This window comes from Jatropha curcas, chromosome 3, assembly GCF_041381405.1.
Source record: "Jatropha curcas cultivar XTBG-Jc1 chromosome 3, XTBG_Jcur_1.0, whole genome shotgun sequence".
In the NCBI taxonomy this organism is placed as follows: Eukaryota; Viridiplantae; Streptophyta; class Magnoliopsida; order Malpighiales; family Euphorbiaceae; genus Jatropha; species Jatropha curcas.
This window is the reverse complement of record NC_143153.1, coordinates 18713585-18740628: the sequence shown is the minus strand read 5'-3', so window position 1 is coordinate 18740628 and position 27044 is coordinate 18713585. Positions and strand designations below refer to the sequence as shown.

Below are 27044 nucleotides of genomic sequence, written 5' to 3'. Positions count from 1 at the left end.
CCCAAAAGAAGTATTCACTTAGTACCCAACAGACCCAAGCTTCACTTCTCACTCAATAGTCCAAATGGACCAACTAGGTTTTGATGCCAAATTTGTTTGGAAAAGATATTAAAAAAAATAGATAGCATGAAGAGAAAATGAGATTAAAGCTGCAAATGCTTTATTACTTCTTGACTAACCACATTAGAAGTAGCTATGATGTGCCTATATATATAGAGTCTTACACTGTAATTAAAAATAAAAATCTCGGAAATCCACTAAGCCTATCAAAGATTTATTAGCAAGAGATCTTAATTAAGAAATTGACCAAAAAACAAATTCACAAGTTTTCGGAAACCGCTAACAAAGTCCTCAAAATCCGGTCAACCTTTGAATCACATCTCAACATACTCATTATACAAAATCTAACTCCTTTTGTTATTAACCAATCTTGTTTAATTTATTTAGGAAGTCGAGAATGCAGCAGTTTAATCCCCCTTTCAGATTTCTAGCTTCGTGGCTCTCCCATGAACATTTCTCAAGTTTTGTCGCTAGTAATTGGGAAGCTAATGATTCAGTCATGACATCTCTTTCCAATTTTTCAAACTGCCTAAAAACTTGGAATAGGGATGTATTCGGGAACATTTTCAACCAAAAGAAACGTCTTATTGCGCGTATTGAGGGTATTCAACAACATTCGGAAGTGGGCCACTCTAGATCCCTCCAAATTCTAGAGTCCAAGCTTTAAAGCAATCTGGAAGTTATCTAATTTAGAGAAGAGTTGTTATGGTATCAGAAGTCTCGAGCTAAGTGGTTGATGCATAGGGATAGGAACGCATCCTACTTTCACCTTCAGACTATTAACAAGCGTAGGAGAAATCGAATAGAGGCTCTAAAAGGAGAGAATGGAGATTGGATTGAAGATCAAAATATCCTTCGAAATATGCAGTTAGTTTTTTCTCTAACCTTTATTCTGCTGAGTCTTGCAGGTCCATCTTGTTCCCAATACAAGGAGCTTTCCCATGTATTCCTGGTGAGTTATCCCAAGACTTAGATAAAGAGGTAACCATTGATGAAGTCAAAAAAGCTTTATTTGAGATGAAGCCATGGAAAGCGGCCGGGCCGTATGGGTTTCATGCGGGTTTCTTTCAGCAATGCTGGAGTCAGGTTGGCACCTCTATTTTCAGAGAAGTAAGATCGATTTTTTATGGGAAGAAGCTGTACATGCCACTCTTCTAGTTCTTATCCTGAAGATTCCGAATCCTTCTTCTCTCTTGCAGTTCAGGCGATCAGCTTGTGCAATGTTTCTTACAAGATTATCACAAAAATTTTAGCTAACCGGCTAAAAGCAATCTTACCTCTTATCATTAGTCCAACCCAGACTAGTTTTCTTCCTGGAAGACATATAACAGATAATATCATAGTAGTTCAAGAGGTCATTCATACCATGAAACAGAAGATAGGGAAAGGTGGGGACATGACAATTAAGGTTGATCTAGAAAACGCCTATGATCGGTCAGTTGTAATTTTTTGAAAGAGACCCTTTACGATGCTGGGTTACCGCCGGGAGTGGTGATTATATTCATGAACTGTGTTTCCTCTAGCACAATGAAGGTTCTTTGGGATGGATCCCCAACCTCCGAGTTTGTTCCTTCTAGGGGTCTCAGGTGGGGTGATCCCCTAAATCCGTACTTGTTTGTGCTCTGCTTGATTGCCTGTCTCAGCTTATTCGACTTCAGTGGTTGCAAAGTATTGGAAACCAATTAAATCTTCTAGAAGAGGGCCTTTGTTATCTCATATCCTTTTTGCGGATGACCTGGTGCAAGCTTCAGAAAGTCAGGTTTCTAATACAAACCGGGTTCTTGAGATTTTTTGCAGCTGCTCAGGGCAGAAAGTAAACAAGGCAAAGACTCAAGTATCTTTTTTCAGAAATGTTATTGCAAGCGACAGACAAAAGTTGAGTGGTTTTCTAGGCTATAAAGATAATCTTGGGCGATACCATGGTGTTCCCCTCCTTCACGATCGACTGAAATAAGTACCTACAACTATATCCTCGAGAATGCTAATAAGAGATTAGCAGCTTGGTCCATTCCTCACCTGTCTATGGCCGGCAGGGTGACCCTTGCTAAGTCGGTTATTTCCACCATGCCTCAATTTGCCATGCAAACAACGAGACTTCCCACTCATACGTGTAACCAGATTGAGAAAATATGTATAAGCTTTTTCTGGGGATCGAGCACTGGTTCTAGGCGAGTACCTCTGATCCCATAGCAAGTGATGCGTTCTCCTAAGCAGCTAGGGGGTCTAGACTTTTGTCACTTGGTTTCTTTAAACAATGCTTTTATGTTAAAACTAGGGTGGGGTATCCTAAATAACCCTAATGCTCTGTGGGTTCAGGTCATTGTTAATAAATACAATTTTAGTATGCTTTCTCGAGATATGGTTGTGAAGTGTTCAACTAGTTCCCCTCTTTGGCGATGTATTGTTGCGAACGGGCCTAAGATCCTTGAAGGTGTCGGCTGGATAGTGGGGAATGGCTTAACTGTGAAATTTTGGAGCGACAAATGGTTGCCAGAAGGGGTGATTACCTTGGACTATGCTTCTGCTGTTATTCCGCGTGAGTGGGTTAAGGAACCTGTTACTTCATATGTTGGTGATAACGGAAATTGGAATTGGAGCAAATTTTCCCACCTTCTTCCCACATTGATCCTTACTGGTTGGCGGCTGTGCTTCCACCTTCTAGTTCGCAGGTGCCTGATTCTCTTTATTGGCGGTTTACTAGCTCTAGCTTATTCTCAGTGAAAACAGCATACGAGTTCTTGGTTGGGAACTTCGATCAAGATACCGCAGTAGATTGGAAGTGTATTTGGAAATGGTGCGGCCGCAGAGGGTCCGTATTTTTCTCTGGCTAGCTACTCACAATCGTCTTCTTTCAAACGAAGAAAGGTACAGGCGCCATATTTCTCCATCTCCTGACTGTGACCTATATATAGGGGGTTCTGGATCTACCCTTCACATCCTCAGAGATAGCAATTTTGTTCAAAATCTTTGAATGGCTCTCAGTCCTCCGATGCCATGGCCAGAAATTTTAAATTCTAACCTCCCTGTTGGGCAATGGATTCGATGCAATCTGAGGTGCAGGTTTACTTTTGGAAATGGTTTATCTTGGTTTCTTCTGTTTGACATTGCTTGTTAGAAAATATGGAATCGACGGAACCAAGTAATTTTTTCCAATGATCATAGTACAGTTGCTGGCCTCGTCATTCGAGCTTATGCTGCTATCAACTTGATTCCTGGTTCTATGTTTTACAGTTCCTACGATCTCTTCATTGGATTGCTTGGTCCAGCCCGCCTACGGGTTTTTGCAAGCTCAACTCTGATGGGTCGGTCAAAGGACTTAGAGGTTATGGTGATGGACTGTTGCGTGACAGTAATGTGAATTGGATTAAGGGATTTTTGATGAACGTTGGTTTCTGCTCAGTTCCTCATGCTGAGCTATGGGCTAAGTTTGAGGGTATAAAGCTGGCGTGGTCTTTGGGAGTCAGAAACTTGTTCATTGAATGTGATAATGAGATGGTGGTGAGTTTTCTTCCCAAGCCCGACCTTCCTCATAACGGTCTCCGGACGCTGATAGCTGTTGTGAAAGATTTTCTTCGGCATCCGTGGGTTGTCGAGTTAGTCAAGTGTACCGAGAAGCAAATTTTGCTGCTGACCACTTTGCCAATCTGGCGAATCTATTCCTCTAGTCTTGGCTTCCAGGTTTTGGATGTTCCTCCGGCGGGGCTGGATATGTGGTTTCTTCATGATATGAGTGGGGTTTCTTTCCCTAGGAACTGTGTATAGTTCCTTTAGTGCTTAGCATTATCCCTTTTGTCACAAAAAAAAAAAAAAAAAAAAAAAGAAGTATAACAAATAAAAAGAAAGATAGAAAGTCAGTATAATTAAATAAAGCTAACTTACTAAGAGTTCTATTATTGTTTTAAAAAAAATACTATTCATAAAAGCTCCAAAGAATATTAAAAGTAAATTGTTATTAATATTCTTGCATAATAACTAAAAACACTAATAAAAAATAGAAAATACACTTTAAAAACTACAAAAAATAATTTATTAAAGTTTATTACTCATAAAAATTCTAAAAATGTTAAAATTAAATATTCTTACATGATAACTGAAAGGAGTATTTGAAAAATAGAAAAATGCACTTTAAAACTATACAAAACTAGATGAAGGCTCATGCGTTACGTAGGTTCTTTTATTGTCAATATTTTTAATTATAATTTAATAATTACATATAAAATATATTTTTTCTCTATTATACATTGAAATTATATTATCCATATAAAGAATTACTTAATTAAAACAATTAATAGCAACAATTATACAATAAAAACTTAGTTCAAATTTTGCTTGTTGTTGCTTGGAGGGGCTTGCATATTTAGGTCCATATATCATAGACTTCACTTAATTCTATTTCTTACTTTTTTTTTTCAATTTCAATAAAAATAGTTATGAATTAGAATTCCAATAAAAACTTAAATAGTTAAAATTTTGATTTTTTTTATATTTCAATAATTTAGAAAATTATTTATTTTATGTAAACTTGAGAAGTTAAGTTCAAGCTTAATCTAAATAATATTTCTAGATTTAAAATTATTCGTAGCTTGAAAAAAAAAATCACAATAAAATTTATAAATTGTTTAAAATAAAAATAATCAGCATAAAACTGAACCTTGCTTTTTTTTTTTTTTTTCTTTTCAATTCATTTTATTTCAAAAAGATAGAAATTAAAAACAAAAAAACACAATAATAAATTATTGTTTTCATTAGTATTACATTATCTATTACACTGTTCTTGGAATCCAAAACTATATAGAAAAAAAAAAAAAATGTGTACACCCACTTGATCTGCATGAATTGAGTTAATTGCCAAACTATAATACAACAATAACGCAATAAACCAAAGGCCCAAAAAATCATAAACTAAAACACCTAAGTCCAGGTACAAATGAAATGTACCTTTGAGCTGAGAAATGTTCATGAAACCAGCAAAGCTGAAAAATGGAAATGCACATCCTTTTTAGCCCAAATGTCCATAAACAGATAAGAGATTGAAGAGGTCAAATTAAATCCAAGCAACAAATGGATTAATAATATCAACACCTTTTCTATCAACAGCTTCAAAGATCTTGACATTTATAGATTGGATATACGGGCATAGAAATATTGAAAAGAACTCAGAAATCACTTCTAAAGCTATGCCCTTTGTTTTGATTGATATTTTAAAAAAATACACCGATTTTTCATTTGAAATAAAATAACTAATAATTTGTAAACTGTAAATTTTATATAAAAATAAAAATTAATAATTACCTTTATCGAAATTTTTACTTCTGCTTGTGACAATAAACCAACTTCCCTTTTTCTACTTATAAGCCCCTTATACATGTAATACAGAAGATTCAAATTAATTAATTAATTTGGTGTTATGCAAATGAATAAGATGCAATTTCAACTTGCATGTTTTCTCTCCTTCAGCGCATATATATATATATAATAAGTTGCATAACCAAAATTAATAATAGAGAAATTGAAAGGTTACTTAAGATCATCTTAAATATTCAAAAAAAAAAAAAACTAAAAAATTAATTATATAATAAGTAAACTTAAATCTAAATAACTACAAAATTTATTATATAATAACTAAAATTAATATTAGAAAAATAAAAAATGTTAAAAAAACAAAATAATAAAAAAAAATCAAAAAATGAGCTCCATATAAGATTTGGAGACCTCTCATTTGCATGTTGTAAAAGATCTTTAATGCTCATCATATTCACAAACATTTCTTCCTCATAGGAATCTTATTCATATAAATATGACATTTGTGGTGTAACTTACCCAAATTTGATTTCTAGTTAATAATATGTTCATTTCCATCATTTAAAAAAAAAAAGAAAGAAAGAAACCATCAACTCTTGTATTGTTAAGCTGATCAAAGAAACTTCATAATAATGAAAAATAAATATATAGAAAAACCTCTCCTTTGCATGTTGTAACAAATCTTTATACTCATCTTATTCAAGAATGTCTCCTCCTCAATAGGAATATATTCCATAGAAGTAAAATCTTAAACACCATTTCCTCTGTATTATTATTAAGCTCATTAAAGAAACTCCATATTGATTCAACACACAAATGTTAAAAATAAATGTACATGAAAACCACTCCTTTGCATATTGTAACAATTTTTTAATGTTCATCCTACTCATGAACATCTCTTCCTCAACAAGAATTTTATTTATAGAAGTAAGATCTTGAATACCATCATCTTTAATATTGTTAGACTCATTAAAGGAGCACTCCATGTTGATTTAACACACAAACGAAATTGAGTTATATACAATACCAATAAACCAAAGATTATACTTATGAGGAGAGAAAAATCAAAGGTTTTATATTAATATCAATTTAAAATTTACTTTTTGTTATAAAATCTAACTCTTTTGCTTATTACTTAAAGTATAATAAATAAAAAAATAAAAATGGACGATAAAAATTAATAGAATTAAATAAAATTAATTTATTAATAGTCCTTTTATTTTAAAGCTAACCACACATAAAAACTCATAAAAAATTAAAATTAAAACATTAGTTACATCATAACTAAAAATAATATTAAAAAATGAAAATGCACTTCAAAAAATATAAAAAAATAATTTATCAAATCTCATTATCCATAAAAACTCTAAAAAATATTAAAATTAAATTATTATTGACATTCTTGTATAATAACTAAAAAACAAATGGAAAAATAAATAATATTATTAACATTTATATTCTTCATAATATTTTTTTTCAAAGAAAAGATTACTTCACAAACCATAGCAAGAAGAATACAGACAAGTAGGAATAGAGTCTCATACTTAGAGGCTAGCATAACAAGATGTTCTAGCTAGACTATGAGCCCTTGAGTTTGCTGGTCTCCTAATCCATTGAGCATTGATATTCAAATAGCGAGAAAGAATGCCTTACAATAATCAATAACACTACAAAAAATTTGGCAATTTGAGACCGACAAAATAATTAAAATCGGTCGCTAATGATATTAGAATCAGTCGCAAAAGTGCTCATCGCAAAATTTTTGGCGATCGATATACTAGGCAATCGCTAATTTGTGACCGAAAAATTGATCGCAAAATTATAAATATCGGTCGCTAATTTTCGTCGTGTCTTATTTCTGAAAGTCTGTCACAAATTGGTCGCAGATAGTATCGGCTGCAATTAGGAACGTCGATCGCAAATCCGTCACAAAATATAATTACAGAAAAAAAAATTTTAATAATATCAAAAACCATAATTTTTTGCACCCGTAAAATCCAGTATATATATATATATATATATATATATATATATATATATATATATATATATATATATATATATATATATATATATATATATATATCTCACAATTAGAAGGATCATCATCAAGATCACAACACAATAACATTAATATAAAAATAGAATTGTTAATGTAATGTACTATACAAAATATGAAAAAAATCAAAAATAGCTAAAAAGGTCCAAAATCAAATCTATGAGGTTGGTCGTCTGCACGATCCTATGTCGTAGTGCCGGGAGGAGTATCTGCCGGATGTGTCGTAGTATCGACAGAAGTGACCAAGGTATCCTCTGCAGTATCGGGATCAAGAGGAGACGGTAGTGGCTGATGCAGAGCTGTAGAAACATCTTGATTTGTAGCAGGCGGAGGATCAGAGGAAGATGTACCAGCACCATGCTGACCGGACATCCGTATGACATGCACTCTAAGTTATGCAAGCTGTCTCTCCTGCTCATCAACATGGGCCCATAATGCAGTAATCTTCTCGGTGCTATGGTCAGGCCGTGGTCCTAAGCCGATTGCAGAAGCGTACGATGCTGAGCCCCAGTAAAATTGTGATGCCTGAGACTCAATGCCATATACGTTTCTCTTCTTTTCGCCCCTACAGCCTCCAGATAAAGTGCTAACTCATCAATTCTTGACTCAGCTTCAAATTCAGCCTGAGAAGAAACAGCACGCTCGCGAGCTGTACTGTAGTTCTCCTGAAAATAACAATTTAATTAATCAATGCAATTGCAAGCTTTATTATATTGAACTTGTACAAGTAAGAGACGGCTAGAAGGTAAATGTAAATATTCTTCATTGTTACTTACATTGATGTTTACCGCATGTCATGTCGACAAACATATTTCCATTGTGGGCCTTTGTGTGCGTGTAAGTAAACACCTCCATCGGTGTGGGCTCACGACCATATTATAATAAGATCAAACGAAGAATGATTCAAAGAAGAAGAAAAAAAAAGCTATTAAGATACTTTGAAAATTTGTATGCAGACAACCTCGTCCAACCGTATTTTCTTCTAACCATTGTAATGAGGAATGAACATCCATAGCTTTAACCAAATCAGAAACTAGACACCCTAGAAACCAGCTTGAAACAACAATTAAAACCCTCCCCTCCTCATCTTCTAACACAGTCCTAAAACCAGAAATTCTCATGTCCTAAAATAGGACACCATTAGTGAAGGCAGTCCAAGATAAAGAACTCGACATAAGAAGCTGATAAGTAGGCATTACAATAGGAGCACTATGGACAAGCAAGCAACAAAGAATTAAGGTCAATAGATTGACGCTCGGGTTTGTAACATAAGGGAAGAGGAGACTTTAAGGAGAGAGTTAGGTACTAGATAATTATGCCAAAACAATTTACTTCGAGACTACCACATATTCTAAGAGAGAATACCAAATAAAACCAATTTAGCCTTGTCATGTTGTTCTCAAATCTACAAACAATAATATTTGAAAGAGAGATCATGGTGAGGAATAATAAAACCATTAGCTTCCCATAAATTACTAGCCATATAGCAATATAGCAAAATATGATCTACATCTTCAAGACCATGGTCAAAAAAAAAAACATGTGCCCATCAATATGCCTCTCAAAAAGTCTAGACCTTGTAGGTAAGATATTACTAAACACAGTCCAGAGAAAATTTTTAAACTTTAGGAGTTAAAGACTTTAACTCCAAATTCTTTCCCTAATAAAATCACCATACTTATGCAAAAGCTTTTGACAAAGATGTTTGAAACTTGTTGGCTGCCAGGTGTGGCTGTACTACAATTCTTATTACCATAAGTATTACTGAGTCTTGCGAATAGTATAAAAATATATTATTTCCATAGGGATTAGAAAGATTGAGTATTATGTACTTGTGATCACTAAATTATTAGGCTGAATCGATTAGTTAGTGAGTTAAGCAGAATTTTAAGGCATAAAATTAAAAAGACATAAATTAAAAGAATATAAATTAATTTGCATAAAATAAGGACTGAAAATTAAAGTAAATAATATTAAAGTGCATAAATTAAAATGTAGTAAATTAAAAGGCATAATTAAAAGAAATTAAATAATAGAATGTAAATAGCAAAATTAAAGAAGTTAAATAGCAAAAACTAAAGTCAGATTTCTTTTTACAATTTTCTTGTATATAAGGGAGTATTCCAGTGATAGACATATCATATTACAATCTAGAAGCGAGCGATGTGATTTAAACCCCTAGTGATATATTTTCTGAAGGGCGAAGTGTTATTAAGTTAGTTAACTCTCTCAAGGTAGATGACTAATAATAGACGCAAGGTCACTCTCATGCACCTTATGAGTTAAGGTCTCCTCTTTTAACATTAGTCTTAATCTATGTCTACTAATAAAATTAATGCTCAATTTATGTGGTTCAGATGTTTGTACTTCAAGTCTCGATCCTTCACTCGTCTATCTAATATAATGTAAATAAAGGGGCCCAACTTTACATTACAAGCATTTATCTTGCATAAATTGGATCAGAAATCTATATCACATTATAGATGATTCAATTCTTTACAGTCCCTAAACATTTCGGTAGTAATAAATATTAATCCATCACCAGTATGGTTGGTTTACTCACTCATTATAGATAAAGCAAGATAAATAACCAAAAGGAAATCCATATCTTATTAGAATAAAGGGAACAAAATTACAGATAGGTTATTATAAATAAGTTTTGAATTAAAAGACGGTAATAACAAACAATAACCAGGCTTTTAAAAATGATGAAAGATAGTAACATAGGTATCTTGGATCGAGTATGGTGTTATTTAAGCTTTGTGATTCTATTGGTCCATGCCTTCTTCTCCTAACCTCTAATATTATAAAAATGAAGAAAAAAATGAAACAAATCTATTTAACTCTCTCTATCGAATGAGGGTCTCTATAAATGGCTTTTGCTTCCCCTATTTATAGAGTTTGTATTGCTTGAAGGTTACCCCATTCATGATTCTTTCGCTATGCAGTTTGTGCAAGTGCTGCAAGTTGTGTAAGTTGGTGAGCTGCCTCCAATCAAATCAAAGCATTGTGTAAGATGTCATAAAATGTATGGAGATTTTTCCTCAGTAAATGTGATAGGCGATTACTTACATTTGGATTTCTAGGTATGAGATCTCTTGAGGTAACCTTTAGTGGGTATGTGGTTGCTTTATGTGTTTATACAAGGTTATGGATCGCCTAAGTGGTATTTCCTTCCATTTTTTTGGAGTGGAGTTAGGCAATAGCCCAACCCTTATTTCTTGCTTTTTTTCAAAGGTTAGGCAATATCCTAACTTGTCTCTTTTCTTTTTCTTAGGTTTAGGGGATATACTATGCTTATTTTCTTTCTTTCTTTTTTTCATTTTTTGGGCCTCCTTTCTTGGGATTTTCTTGTCCCGTCCTTTCTTATCTCATCTTGGGCTTTTCCTTTCTTTATAATTGGTGATGGATTAATAAAGATCCAAATGAATAGGCTTGACATACATAGTCTTTTATTAGCTCTATTTTATGTATGTTTATGGCTAAATTCTCCATTATTTGGAATAATTTTTAAAATTTAGAGCTTGGTACCTACCTGGATAGAAAACATGAATAATCATGAATTTATCTTGGTAAGCGCATAAATTTGCCATTTTATTAATTAAATAGGGAAAATGAAACAAAATAGACAAACCTTCAGACCAAAAGATAAATAAGCAGGGAGATAATGAGGCTTTGTCTAAGATTTCTCTAGCATAATGGGACCTATAACTTAACCATTACAAATAAATGAATAATGCACTAAAGTGCATACAACATCATCCATTGGGCCCACCTCTCTAAAAACCCACGACCAACATCATTTCTCTAAGGAAATTCCATTCAACCTAATCATAAGCTTTGATAATATCTACTTTCAGATACACTTCTCCCCATAAACCACTAGATCTGTGTAGACGCTTAAACTATGCCCCAGCAATATGACTGAGTGATGATAACTTTTTTTGTCACAAAATGAGTTTTGAGTATTCGATGAACTTAGTTCTCAGAGTAATGATTTGAGTTTAGAAAAAGTGACCAATTGGGCGTTCTTCACATTTTTAGGGGTTTCGTATCGAAATAGGTCCTGAAAAGTGTCTCGAGTACGCCCTTGACGCGTCTCAGAGGTTTGCCTCGTGTTACGTGCCACCTAGATATTTTTCATAAAAATTGGGCTCGACTATTTCATGGGCCACCAGCTGCCCGTGCCACATAAACCCCAAAATTAGGGCCATCTAATCACTCATTTGCCTATAAATAGACTAATGGTTTAGGCAATTGGATGAGGAATTTTTTGATGACATAACCAAACTCTTAAAGTTTTATTTCTCAAACCTCTCAATATCAGATCTATAAAAAGTTTTATGGATTTAATTGAAGAGTGAGTTCATTTCTTATTAAAATTTTAGTGAGTTTAGTAATCCATCATTCCCTAAAACATCAATCAATCAATTGAATCACGGATCATTGTCAAAAAGCAAAATTCTTGGGTGTTCTTAAACTTCTTTCAATAAGTCTTGAGATCTTTCCAAACTCAAGTAATTTTTGAGAGCCAATAATTCATATCTACTTCTTCTCATTTTTCTTTTGTGGTTAAAACCACCTGTTACTACCTAGTTGTGAGGGAAACCCATGATCAACAAAAAGTGTTGTTTGCGTGTGCAATGGCGCACGACATATGTTGTGGCACAGGCCACTATCTTGTCAGTCAAACAATAAATTTCTATTTTTTGGGTTTTGGTCTGGGAAAGCCCACATGCCACAAGAGCTATGACACACACCATAATGTGTGGCGCACGTGGCTTCAATCGAAAAGCCTAGATTTTGCTTTTCATGCTCATTAATTCATTCTCACGGGTCTGTTTGAGTCTAACAGTAAGTAACAATGCTTCTAATAGTGTTTCTGACTCATATTGATCCTTAAAACAATAAGCAAGAATTGGATTGTGATGGTCATACTTCCTCATCATTTATGGTGAACATGAAATTCTTGAATCTAAATCCTCATTCTAACTTAAAATTTGACCTACTTAATTTACTATCTTTAATATTTCTACATTTTAAATTCCAGCAATTTAAGATTCAAGCATTTTATTTTTATGTTCTATATGCTAACTTAACCATTAATTTTGCCATTGTTTATTTCATTATTTAATTATCATTCATATTTCCATATTGCTATTAATTATTGTGTGATTTATTGTGCTATGGTTTGTGTGTATATAATTTGTCTATGTACGGTTTAATTTCATTTAATGCTTTATATTATTTTGGGCATTATGCAAAGAGTTCATAATGAACTCTAATTAATTTGGAATTGTAATAGATATGGGGTTTGAAAAATTTTAATGGGATTATGGGTAAAATGTAACATAGTATTTTGGGTTTTAATTCTTTTCTCCTCCCCTTTCTTTGTATTGTTTTGGTTTTATGACTTGTTACTATGATTCATTGATTATAATGTTTATGACTGTCATGTTTTATAAAATGCATTAGAAACATTTTTGGCATCTCAATTAGAGTTAATTTTAATGCTTAGTTGTGAATAATTGGACAAAAAATGGATGCCGGTTTTATGACCGGGTGACCCGAGTGCCTTACACCTTCACAAGGCCTTACCCAACTTTTTTACCTAGACTCCAGTTAAAATCGAGTCGATTGTTTCCAAAAAAGCTACCAGTTCGACATTTTGTTCCCTGAAAGAGGGTGGCAACTCTGAAATTCTCTCTTACTAATGTAAGAGTATTTTCTAAACTCCTTTTTTTTTTTTTTCAAAATAAAGTGGCCTCTCTAACGGTGAAACGAGTTTAATAAAAAGAAAACCATTTTATAAATTAAATAAATCTAATCCTGTGCCCCATCTCAAATGACACATCTTCAATTTGCTTTTCATATTATGAATGAATTCAAAGGCCATGAGGACATTGTCAGTGTCGATCAACCTGGGACAAAAACAGGCTAACTATGGGAGACCACCTTGTGCAATATCTTTTAAAGCATATTACCTAAGACTTATAGAAATTATTTTACACAAAAACATTACATAATGAAATCGGTCAAAAATCAGCTATGATCTCAGTATTATTCTTTTTACGCACCAAAAGAACAAGTCTTATCATTCAAGGTTGAAAGAAATACCATCATCAAGCTATTGGACACAAGCAGTAAAAATATCATTACCCACTACATGCCAAAAAAACATTGAGAAAATGTAAAATTTAAACCATCTATATCCAGAGGTTTGTCCGGGTGCATAGAAAAAACAATCCCTTAAAATTCATCAATTGAAAAAGGTTCAAGCAATGAAATATTATCAATTGCAGAAACTCTTGATTCTATCTTATGCTTAATTCTATTAGGTTGGGTAATGGTATAAGAAGAAAATAAACCGTGAAATTAACCCAAAATGATATTATGAATCCCTTCTTTTCCATAGACCCATTCATCAGCATCAGATTTCAAACCTTGAATTTTATTATTAATACATCTATTTTTAATGGAAGCATGGAAAAACTTGGAGTTTTTGTCTCAATACCTGCATCAAAAATGACTTAGCTTGTTATCTGGCTCTTGTATCATCTTGTTCTAGTAATAGATTCCATTCCTCCTCTAGCAGAAAGATTTTTGCATTTGTCATCATGGAGGAATCATTCTCCAACTGCCTTTTAACCGCAGCCTTGCGACTCCTAAATTCCTGATCTCAGGTTCTACTCTATTGTTGAATAAAGTCAATAAAAACTGACTTATTTGCCATCAAATCTTTATGAGGAGCTACTACCTATTCTCTTTTAACCATAGAAAAAATATCAGCATCCAGGAGCCAAGAATTATTGAACTTGAAGAGACAAACTAGAGTGAAAATATGAAACTGATGTCTCCAAGAGAATAAGGCTGTGACTTTGCACAAACAATTAGGATACGGAGAAATAAAAGATGAAGTTGCTAAACCCAGTCCAATTCTCTAATAGTAACAAAGATTGTTGCTTCTTTTCTAGAGCAAACGAACTACCAACACAAGGAACCTTAAGCAATTTACAATTCGAAATTGCTTCCTAGAATCCACTTATGAGAAACTGAGGTCTTTCAGAATTTCTAGTTTTCTCTTCAGAAGATAAGATGTCATTAAAATCTCCAAAACATAACCAGGGTCAAGAATCCCTATTAGCCAGAGCCTGCAACATATTATATAAACTCTGCCTCTAATTAATCTCAAGATACCCATAAACACCAGTCAAACCAATATTGTTACCATCCATCGTGGCGATCAATAAAATTAGAAGCATATCGAATGACTTGGAAATTAATCAAATTATTCCAAAGAAGAGATAAGTTGCCACCTATACCAATCTGGTCCACTAAAAAACAATTATCATACCGCAACAGATTCTTTACTTCGTCCATTCTGGATTGCAAAGCCTTAGTTTCCATAAAAAATATGACTTCTGGCTTATAAAATAGAGTAAGATCTACGAGGACACGCCCTGTGTGAGGGTTACCAATCCCCCGCAAGTTCTAGCTTAAGGTTTTCATAATGATCGGTTGTCCTGCTTAACAGGACTAGTCGTTAAGGTTCCAAAACTGTTGCTATACCAGTAGAAACACCTTGCACTAGATTATAATATTTTCTAGGTTGTTTGTTATAGTCTTTCGGCTTGTTTAGGGCCCCTTTTCCTTTTGGCCCACTAGACTTGTTAACAACACACTATCAACATTTGATCCACAATATCATTAACCATACCAACTGTTTGGCCTAACATGTGATTTCTTGAAAATAAAGAAAGAAACTGCTAGTGATTTTTTTATTTTTGATTTCCTAAATTATCAGATTCAGTAACTGTCATTATAAAATCAAGTTTCTACCGAAAACTACCTTCATGTAACCAAGTTTGCATATTCTAGCGAGCCGAAACTTTGATATGGTCATCCTACTCAAGAATTGATTCCTCCTTTTTGCAGTGCAATCGAAGTTTACAGAAAGCATTGGTATGCGCTAATCTGCCATAGAGAAAACAGAACACTAATAGAGAAATTCATACCTGAATTGAACAAAAACAACATTACCATTAGCTACTATGAGTTTCTTTCTATGCTTGAGAGGATGTCATATATCTAGACAAACCCTAACCCACATGTAGGAAAAGTTCCCTATTGCAATATTCTTTGAATCATATTCCAACAAAATTGTCTTATAATATCCACAAGAGACTCAACCATTGATTTTGTATAACAACCCCTTGGCAGATTGTGAATCTGTACCCAATATTCAACTTTGAACAAATCCACCACTAACGACTCCATCTTGTAATTTGTGCCAAACCAACAAGTTCTTGTTAAAAGTCCATGGAAATCCCTCCAAAGCCCTCTCCAAATCTACACTGTTGAAGAATCAAAATAAATACCTTTTCCCTTCTGGTTAAAAGATTTTGTATATTATTAATATTCTTTTATTAATATTAATGGAACAAACAAATGGCATATAAAGAAAAACAAACCATATTAAATCTATATATAGTATAAAAAAAACCAGAGGTCATATTTATGGAATAAAATAACATAAATGAGGAGGGAAAAACTAAATGTTTAATATTAATATCAAATCTAAATTAAAGTTTACTTCTCAATTTGGTTATTAATTAAACTATAACAAACAAAACATAATGAAGTGGAAGATAGAAAGTCAAATAATTAAATAAACCTAAATTATTAAGAGTTCTTTTAATAAAAATATTGAAATAGAAATAAAATTCACGCATAATAATAAATAAAATAATATGAATGATGAGAAGAAAACCAAAGTTCTAATATTAATATCAAAACTAAGTTAAAGTTTACTTCTTAAAATCATAAATCTAACTCCTTTGGATATTAACTAAAGTGTACAAATAAAACATAATGAAAATGAAAGATAAAAAGTGAAACAACTTGATTTATTATTTTCAAAAGAATTTTGATGTTATTTGAAAATAAAAAATTATAAGGAATATTTTAAAATAAATTTTTAATAAAATAAAGTATATAACAATCTAGAATACTATAGATTGGAAGGAAAACATGATTAAACCACTTGAAAACAAAAATAAATTAATTCAAGCCAGTATAAAACTCGAACCGAACCACCAAACCGAACTTAGAGCCTTCAATCCAATAAGAAAGGAGAGATAAAATGAGATTTTGGAATCCCATTCTTCTCTTTTGATGATACAATCTTGAAATGGAAGAAAAAATAACAAGAACACAGAGAATTGAGAGAGCAAATCAATTTCACAGGACTTTTCTGATTAAGAAGTGAAGTGTTAGTTTACAAGTTGTTATGAGAATAAAATATGTTTTTATTTCATGTTTCATCAACAAATTAGATAGATTTATATACAAGAAATTCCTAGGCTACCTAGGAGTACAAAATCATGAACTAATTAGGAGAACTTATTCTATATTGATTTTCCTTATCACTTCCCCTCAAGTTGGAGCACAAAATTTAATCATGCCCAACTTGTTACAAATATAGTTAACATAAGCACCATTCAAAGCTTTTGTGAAGATATCTCTCAATTGTTCTCTATTATCTTAGTCATTACTAGAACAACGTCTGTGATAATAGACTTAGGTTCGGTAATCCCAGGAGTTCCCATAATGTTTAAAGGAAAACACTTTCAGCAAAGATAACATAATACCACGCTTAGCAACTATACCCACTTCACAATAGCAATAAAGAATTCTAAACCAAATAGCACTTCATAATAAAAATTTCAAACCAAATAGCAATCCTAAACCAAATAGTAGTGACAGAATCAAGACAACACATTTCGGTTGTCACAAAAAAGAGGAGAGAAACAGGAATTGAGAAACAAATCTCACTGAACGAAAAACAACTCATAGGGCTGTTTCAAGCGAACTCAAAAACAAATCTCACTGAACTAGAAAATAACTCACAGGGCTATTTCAAGCTTCCATAATTGACTCCTAAAGGAGGAAGTCGGTCGATGGTATCCTTCACATGCACTAGCATGTGGTACTATAACAGATTTGAGATCAGGCGCGTGAGTCTCACACGCCACCTTGTTGATGACCAGACTTGCTCGGACAGGCTGACCGGCAATTGATAGTCCTTTTAGGGTAGGTGGTGAGACAAATAAACTGCCCTAGATTAATTAACCAAAAAGGGTCAGTAGCTTCTCGCTAGGGAGCTCCGATGGAAGAGAAGAAGAAAAAATTTTCTGTTTTGTAAGGTTTAATGCTCTGATACCATGTTATTAGAAAAAATATGTTTTTATTTCATGTTTTCATCAATGAATTACATAGGTTTATATACAAGAAATTCCTAGGCTACCTAGGCTATTTAGGAATACAAATCATCAACTAATTAGGAATATACTTAGGAGCTAGTTAGGAATACTTGTTCTATATTGATTTTCCTTAACACAAGTAAAATAGACTTTTATAGCCAGTACAATCTATATAACTGTCATTCTTATATGCACTATTGTTTAACCTAATCTCTACACTAGGGTGTAGAAATTTTGCCACGATTCCAACGGCGTGAGAATCACCTAAATCGAACATCGTTTGGAGCTCGAATTAGCTCTTGGAAGTGAAAAGGTGCACAAACCGAGGTGAATTAGGCCAGCCTGGCCATGAGCCTCACGGCATCGCAAGTGGGACTCGCAGCACCATGGGCGCCACCCACAACATCGTGGGAGGCCCACGGCAGCCCACCCATGGCACCGTGGAGGCGGCCTGGCTCCCTTATAAATACACACCTCCAACCTCTCATTTGCACCTCTTGTTGCTTGATTGAACATTTCTCAGGCATCAATGACTCTCCTTCTCCTTTAAGTGCGTGTTGCTAAGGCCTTAAAACCCGATTTTGGTTTGATTTTCTTAATCAAACCAAAATCTGATTTGATTATAAAAGTCAATCTTTTTTACTTTCACTCACATTTTGGTCATCTTTGGTCCAAAGCTAAAATTAATTAATAAGTAATTAATTAAAGACTAATTTGGATCCTTGTTCCCTTCCTTTACTAAATTAAAGAAAGAATCAATCTCCTTGATTGAGAAATCAAGTTATGGAGCTCTGAAACTGAACACTCTTATCGCCCAACCTTTGACCATGACCTCGAACTAGGGTATAATCACTCAAAATAATGCTTTTAAATTAAACCCGATCTGTCCGGCATTTCAAAACCCATTCCACAAATGACACCTTAAAATCCTACCATTTTAATTGATGGTAGAATTTCATGCACCTTGATCCTCATTCAAACGAGGTATGAAGGCATACTTAGGATTTCAGCCTAAGTAGCGGGCCCCCGACCAATTGAATCAATCAGGATTTAGGGGAATGTGTCATACAACTAAGAATCCTTAATCAATGAGGCTAGAGTCGAGCTCCCCTCTGAATTAAAATTTCTATTTAAATTTGTGCTTTCACTACTTTGTCCATATCGCCATGCATCTTTAATGCTCATGCATCGATAATCTGACGTTCATGCAAAATAAATATTTTGATTCAATTGATTGAAATCCAAACCATTGATTCACATGTATGAAATCGAAAACCTAGTCTCCATACCTAATAATTCGAGGCTAGCACAATTTGTCCTTGTGAAAAATTAGAATTGGAGTCCTTCACGTGGTTTTTAACTTATATTTTCCTCGAAAATAAAAATAAAATAAGGTGGCGACTTAAACACATCCAAAAGCATTCTAAGAATCGAATAAAGGAACTATACGAGTTCTTCCGATCAGTTAGAAACTGACCAACGAGCCTTTTTGTATCGACCTGTCCTTCAAGCGTCCCCATAAAGCTTGGGAGGGGCCTCAAAACCATTTCACCAAGATGTAATTCGTACTATTTTATTTAACTTCCAATTTATACTTAACTCTGATAATAATATTGTATCAATACCTTCCCCTTGAAAAGCTCCTTGTCCTTAAAGAGAGAAATCTAGAAATCGAAGCTAAATATCCTCAACAAATTCCCAAGAGGCATATGCTGGAGAAGTGTTGGCCCAATGGATTAGACATTGAGTAACTGCATGGTTTTGACATTTAACGATTTTCCTCTCTAAAATAGCTTGAGGATAAGGAAGATGACGTGAGCTTGGAGGTAGAACATTAGAAGCAGTAACATTTGCACACCTAGTTTGAGTTGGGAAACATGGAATACATCATGAGTTTGAGCTTCTAGCAGCAACTGGAGTTTATAAGAACAGCTACTAATCTTCTCAAGGATTTTGTAAAGATCATAGTATTGATGATGCAGCTTATTGAGGACAAGCTATAGAGTATTGCATATAGGGCTACAGCATAAGGAAGACCATATCTCTTACCATAAATTTCCTTTCAGTACCTTTCCTATCTGTAATTTGCTTCATTCGATTAGTTGCATGGGAAGATGCTACTTAAGTAAAGTGATAGTGGCCTCTTTATCCCTCATGCGCAGACCAACAGCTGCCACAGAAGAATCTTTGGGAAAATAAGGAATGTGTAATGGTGGAGAGTAGCAATACAAGGCTTCAAATGGGGTCATGTGAATTGTTGAATGGTAAGAGGTGTTATACCAAAATTCAGCAAGGGAAATCCATTAACACTGAGAATAAGGCATGTCAGATGTCACACAACAAAGATACGTCTCCAACCAACAATTAACAACCTTAGATTAGCCATCTGTTTAGGGATGGTAGACTGTAGAAAGATGCAAGGAGACTCCTTAGAGTGAAAAAAATCTTACCAAAAATGACTAGTAAAGATTGCATCTCTATTAGTGACAATTGTGTTTGGAACCCATATAGCTTATAAACATGATCTAGAAACAATTGAGCCACAATTTTCGCAATATAAGGATGTGCTAATGGAGTGAGGTGTGCATACTTAGTGAGAGGATCCACTGCAACCATCACTATTGTTTTACCTTGAGACTTAGGTAAACAATCAATGAAGTCCATGATAATGTCAATAAAAATGCCCCGAGGTGGAGGCAACGATTGTAATAAACCAGGAGAAGCTATATTTTCAAATTTATTTTGTTGACATATCACACAATATCGAACTGTTTTCCCCGAAACATCACGAAAAATCGGTTTGGTTTTAGTTGGTTATTATTTTTGAAAAGAGGTGATAAAACCTTTTGGATATGCGGTGCCGATAAATCGGTCTTATAAATCATTTTAGTCGCCACCCATTATTTCGGCAATGGGACCGTTTCTAATTTTATTTTATAAAAGTGACTTCATTTAACTCAATTTTATTTAAAGCCAAATTATTTGAAAGAAAACTGGTCAGGCGTACCAAGTACGGTTCTAGGTAAGGGAGTTAGGTACGTCGGCCCGTTGGAAGCTGACGCCCGGAAAACTGGCCTCTTTTAACCTACGATTTCTAATTGATTTTATTTTCAGAAAAGCCGATTATTTAAACCCAACCCGAACAAATCGAACCGAGTTCCTATGTGGAAAATTAATTAACCGTCCCAAGTAAATACATTCATTGCATTCATTCATAAATTAAACATCACATCCATCACTCATCCACCATACATATCAAATAAAATTAAAAGACCCGCTCTTGCCTTATGGTTGAAGGCGGGCCACAAACCGGATTTAATAATATAATCAAAAGGAGATAACAAATATTAAATCCCAAAATATCATAATCACAACATATTAATTGATTTGGTTTGATTAAAACTCGATTTGCCCATTACTGACCTTTTTTCGGATTGAGATTAAAATTTACTTAATGAAATAAAAAAAATAAAAAAAAATAACAAAAATAAATTGCAACTGGGGGACAGTCGCATCACGCGGGTGTTCTATGGAAGAACAGTCGCGTGGCGAGACTGTTGTCTTTTATTCTGGAACTTATAGCAGTTGTGTCACGCGGGTGTTCTATGAAGAACAGTCGCGTGACAGAACTCTGTCATTCCTGCTGGAATTAAGAACAGTCGCGTCACGCGGGTGTTCTATGAAGAACAGTCGCGTGACGGAACTCTTTCCTACGTGACGAAACTGTTTGTGACTTATTTATAACACTCAGACTTATTGATTATTCATTTTTAGCGAAACATTAAATACAAATATAAAACAAAATATAACTGAGTATACAAACAGCTGCGTCACGCAGGTGGTCCAATCCAGGTTAAGAGCTTTTGGACAGGAGCAGTCGCGTCACGCAGGTAGTAGCTGCGTGACGCGGCTGCTCTGGTCCGCAACTACCTTTCAAACTATTCTTTTCTACGTGTTCTTTTTATTATAAATGATTAAAATCAACCCAGAAGATTTCAACAATGGACAAACTCACGTTTAATCAATAATAGGTCAACTAAACACAATGAAAATGAGATTTTTAAGAGATAGAATACTAGAAATGAAAAAGGAAAGTTAGAATCGTTACCTAGCCCTCAGATTTGAGAATTGCATGCACTGGTATAATTTTTCACGATCCCAGAAGCGTGATCACCCAACTTTTTCACAAAAATCAATCGTTTTTCTTTTTTTCTTTCTTTTCTCTCTTTTCCTCTTTTTGTCCTTTTTGTATTTTTTTATCTTAAACCTAGAATATCTATGACCTGATCTTCCTCAAGTTTACTCAGTTGAGTTCTTGAGGAAAAGCTCTGGTCGTTGATCCAAAACTTAGTCTCAGAAGGTTATCTTTTCAGAGGAAATGAGAGCAAAAAATGTTCAAAAAAGAAAAGTCCCGTTTTTGCTGTAAAATGCAGTATTTATATGGCTAGGGCAACAGAGCAGTCGCGTCACGCGGGTACAAGTTGTGTGACGCACCCGTAAACTTGCGTGACGCGACTTACTTTTCGTACAGTTGCCGCGTATCCATACAAACAGTGCAGGCCGTTGCACGGGCGCGCGCCAGAGGTGTCAGCCCTGTTAGAGCTGCGTGACGCAGCTAAGAGTGCCGTCACGCAGGTACTAGCTGCGTGACGCAACCCTAACGCGGGTCAGGCTCCTTTGGGCGGTTTGATTCAATTTTTGGTTCAAACACTTCTGATTTATCGTGATACCTTATCCCTTGTCCTCATATCATCATCGGGTCAGGTGGAGGCATAAAATCATGCGTCAACACGAACATATTACTGGATACTCTTCTAAAGTCCTTTCCAATGAACAATACCAGCTAGTCTCCTAGCAGTAGTTAAGGCTTCGGAATGGCCTCCCAAAGAGAAAGAATGATAAACTTCCAATAACTTATCTCTAAGTTCCATATTATTACCAACCACAAGTCTCCCATTTCTCCTTAATTGATCATGTCTCCATGTATATTACTAGAAGAATTTAATTACAATTCAGTTTTCAAAACGGCATTAGTTTGCCAAGTCTCCTTAATGTGAAGAGCAAATTGATCTGGAATAACATGCGTTATAATAATAGAAAGACTAGTAGACTGGAGTCTAGACAAAGCATCAATAACTTGATTTTCCAAACCCCTTCTTATATTGGATCTCATAATCATAATGTTGCAATTTTGTTAACTAGGTTTGCTGAGTTGGAGTAGTCAACCTCTGTTCCAATAGGTATTTAAGACTCCTGCGATCGATTCAAATAATAAAGTGCTTGGATGTCAAATTGGATGTCAAATAGTGATCCCAATGTTTAAGAGCAAAAAGGACGAAAAGCATCTATTTTTCATATGTAGAAAGTGACATATTTCTTTATGATAAAGCCTTACTAATGTAAGCAATAGGATGACCCTCCTACATCAAAATATCACTAATATCGTTACTATAAGCATATGTCTCAACAACAAATGGTTCAAAAAAATTGGTTAAGGAAAGGACATGAGCATTAACCATAGCAACTTTAAGAACTTCAAATGCTTTTTGAGTTTCCAAGGTTCACTAAAAGCTATTTTTCTTTAACAATTCAGTTAAAGGCTTAATTATTGTCGCATAAGCATGAACAAATCGTCTATGGTACCCCGTCAATCTAAGGAAACTTCTCAAGTGCTTAACATTTTGAGTAGGCTAATTCTAAACTGCCTGCACCTTTTTTGAATCAATGTGTACTTCCTTTGTAGTCATATTTCCTAAATACTCCATATATGTTGCCCTAGATCAACATTTACTTTCCTTGGCAAACAACTGACGATTCCTCACTAATTGCAAAATAGCTCGTAAGTGTTTATATGATCTTCCTTGGAACTACTGTATATAAGCATATCATAAAAAAATGGGAAAGAATTTCCTTAATAAGGACTTAAAAATTGAACTCATAAGAAATTGGAATGTAGAGGGTGCATTTGTAAAGACAAATGGCATTACTAAGAATTCACAGTGATCCTTGTGTGTTTTAAAAGTAGTTTTAGGAATATCATAAGAAAACATTGTGACTTGCCAATAACTAGACTTGAGATCTATTTTTGAAAAAATCTCAACTCTTCCTAACTCTTATAACAACTCCTCAATCAATGGAATTGGAAACTTATCTTTTATTGTAATACTGTGAATACTCAAATTTTGAGGCTCAAAAAGCCTGTTTTCTCGTACTGCAAACAGTCCGGCCGGACCGGAGGCCATTCGGAAAGTTCACTGAAAGTATGCCAATATGGTACTTGAAACGTCCGGAAAATTACGAGGATCGCAGAACTGGTCCCGGAATATTTTTTGGAGGTACGGAACTCCCGAAAAAGCCTTTGGAACGAAAAACTAGCGCGTATATAGGATACGGCGGCGGCACCCGCCCTCCAGCCTGGTTTTTCCCTATAAATACAACCCCGAATCGACAGTTTTAGGGACCCCGGTTGTGAATACTCAAATTTTGAGGCTCAAAACGCCAGTTTTTTCGGCCGCAGCGATGGCGGCTGCAGTCGCCTATGAATACCCAATTTTTTGAGGCTCACAAAGCCAATTTTCCTGGACTGCAAACAGTCTGACCGGACCAAAGGCCATTTTGGAAGTTCACCGAAAGTATGCCAATATGGTAATTGAAACGTCCGGGACGTCGCGAGGATTGCGGAACTGGTCCTGGAATTTTTTTCGGAGGTCCGGAGCTCCCGAAAAAGCCTCCGGAGCGAGAAATAGCAAAACCACCAGGCACGGCGGCTCTGGCCGCCGACTGCCAGCGGCCCGGCCGCCGAAACAGTCTGATTTCGCCTATAAATAGTGGCCCCGGCACTCCGTTTTTCTGACTCAGTCTGTGTTGACGGACGCTCCTTCTCCCTTACACTCCTTGCGATTCTTTACTGCTTTTCCGCATTTTTATTTAGCTTTATTATTTTCTTGCTTTGCTATTTGGTCATTTAAAATTAAATTAATTAATATTCCCTTAACGAGGAGCTTAACCTGGAGTTAAAAAGTGGCCGTCGATTAAATCAGGTACATGAACTAAACTCTGCCTCTTTAATTTTAGCATTTCATACATTCTTCTCTTCTACTCCTAATAATTCTATAACTGCATAAATGCATTCATGACATCTTTAGGCGAATAAACTGCCTCAAATAAATAAGTTTAGGCTAAATGCCCGGTTAATAAATAATCGTGGTATTAAAGCCTAAATCCGACAATATTGGCTTAAAATACCTAGTTAATTAATAGCTATGGTATAATCGCCTTTATTTCGAACAAATCTGGCTTAAGTCCAATTAATCAATAATTGTGGCTAAAAAGCCTTAATCAATCACGTTTTGGCAACAAATTGCCTACAATTAAATCAACCACATTTTGGCAACAAATTGCCCACGGTTCAATCAATTTTTGGCAAACAAATTGCCTATAAATTAGATTAACCACTTTTTAGCGACAAATCGCTTAATTCAGAAGCTTTGGCAAAATGCCTTAGAATTAATCAATCTTTTGGCTAAAAGCCTTCAAACAATCATTTTGGCGACAATCGCCTAAATCACATCAACTTTTGGCAAAAATTGCCTAAATCAATTCATTTTGGCTAAAAGCCTTAAATCAGTCATTTTGGCGACAAACGCCTGAATAATCACTTTTGGCAAACAAATTGCCTAAATCTTTTGGCTAAACGCCTTCCAATACCAACTTTTGGCACAAATGCCTTAATCACTTTGGCGACAAATCGCCTAACCAATTTTTGGCAATAAATTGCCTAAATCAATTTATTTCGGCTAAAAGCCTTAAAATCAATCAATTTTGGCGACAATCGCCTAAATCACAACATTTTTGGCAACAATTGTCTAAAATAAATCTTTTTGGCTAAAAGCCATTAAAATCAACATTTTTGGCATCAAATGCCTAAAAATCAATCAATTTTTTGGCAAAATGCCTAAACAAAAATGCACAAAGCATACACACACTCATGCATTAAGCATCCCATTCAAAGCCCTTTTAAAAAGGCCTATCGAACTACGTTGACTTTGATCTTCCATTCAAACGGAAGTACGTAGGCACGTTTGGGATTTAACCCCGAGCGGCAAGTCGAAATCATCAAAACACTTTTTCATTGGTCCATATTACATAAATTACATTGAAAAGCATTCTTTTTTTTTTTTTTTGGTTAGTTCATCAACATGACATAGTCTCGGGATCCACCTCGGGTTCGTAGACCATGCTTTTAACATTGGGATAATTAATCTAGCATTTAGGTTAATTAAATAAAATTGGAGTCACTTAGGGTTTTTTCCTAGTTTACCCTAAAATAATTAAACAAGGTGGCGACTCACACATCACGTGCATTTCTTCCTTAGTCACATGCATCACACGCAATATGTTTTTGGGGGAGGGGTTCACAGTTTGGCGACTTCACTGGGGAGTTATGCAATCTTTTTGCATAAAGAGGACTACAATTGTTGTGTAAACTAACCTGCCCTTCTTTAGGGTATTATTTACTATGCTTTGTTTTGCAGGGTACCCCAACAGAAAAAAATCTAGTATTCTTTCTTTAAGAATACGGGATAAGGAGAATTTGAACTTGATTGTACAACTAAATTAAAACATTTTTAATTTGTTGATTTATTTGCACGATTGAGAGTCTTTTTCTCCATTGCATAAAAAAATGAATTTCAAATGAATTTCTTCTCTCTCTGTTCAAACTTCTGAGTCTGGATAGCAAGTAGCGCTGATCGGCAGGTCTCTTTGATTATGTCGACGGACAGCCAAAGCGTCCTCCCTATTACCGCAAACCACCCCTAATCCTTTTGGGGGTGGCCCATGAGTATGCGTACTGTTGGACCCATGTGAAACTCTTTGTTTCACATGTGGCTAGGTATATCCATACTCAAGGTTCAAGGGTCCCTTAATAAGCCAATTCTCTACTTGAGTCATAGCCTATAGTACCTATCCTTTAGGACTGTATGTACCCAATGCTTGAAGCACCTCATTAAAACAGATTATGACGTGTTGTTGTGCGCATTCACGACATATCATAGACATGGAAAATTACATTTTGGCCCTAAAATTCACATTTTGGCCCCTAAGGCCCTAAAATTCCCATTTTGGCCCCTAAAGCCCAAAAGTTCACATCTTGGCCCCTAAGGCCCTAAAATTCCCTTTTTGGCCCCTAAGACTCAAAAACTCACATGTTGGCCTCAAAGGCCCAAAAATTCACATTTTGGCCCCTAAGGCCCAAAAAAAAAAAATTCTTTGAGAACTTAGGGCCTTTCGAAAAGTCGAGGTGTCCAGCCCTAAGCACTCTACCTTACATATCACATCCCATTGGGTCCTATCCTAGGTGT

At 34.8% G+C, this 27044-nt stretch overlaps 1 protein-coding gene across 1 annotated transcript; it reads left to right on the top strand.

Moving 5' to 3' along the window:
* Positions 1 to 457: 457 nt before the first annotated feature.
* On the top strand, positions 458 to 3822 carry LOC149497649 (uncharacterized). The gene is made up of 8 exons (XM_089719242.1): positions 458 to 682; positions 776 to 927; positions 969 to 1146; positions 1265 to 1494; positions 1594 to 1646; positions 1704 to 1894; positions 2377 to 2628; positions 3292 to 3822. The coding sequence occupies exons 1-8, from the start codon at positions 458 to 460 to the stop codon at positions 3820 to 3822; spliced, it is 1812 nt and encodes a 603-aa protein (XP_089575368.1).
* Positions 3823 to 27044: the final 23222 nt, after the last annotated feature.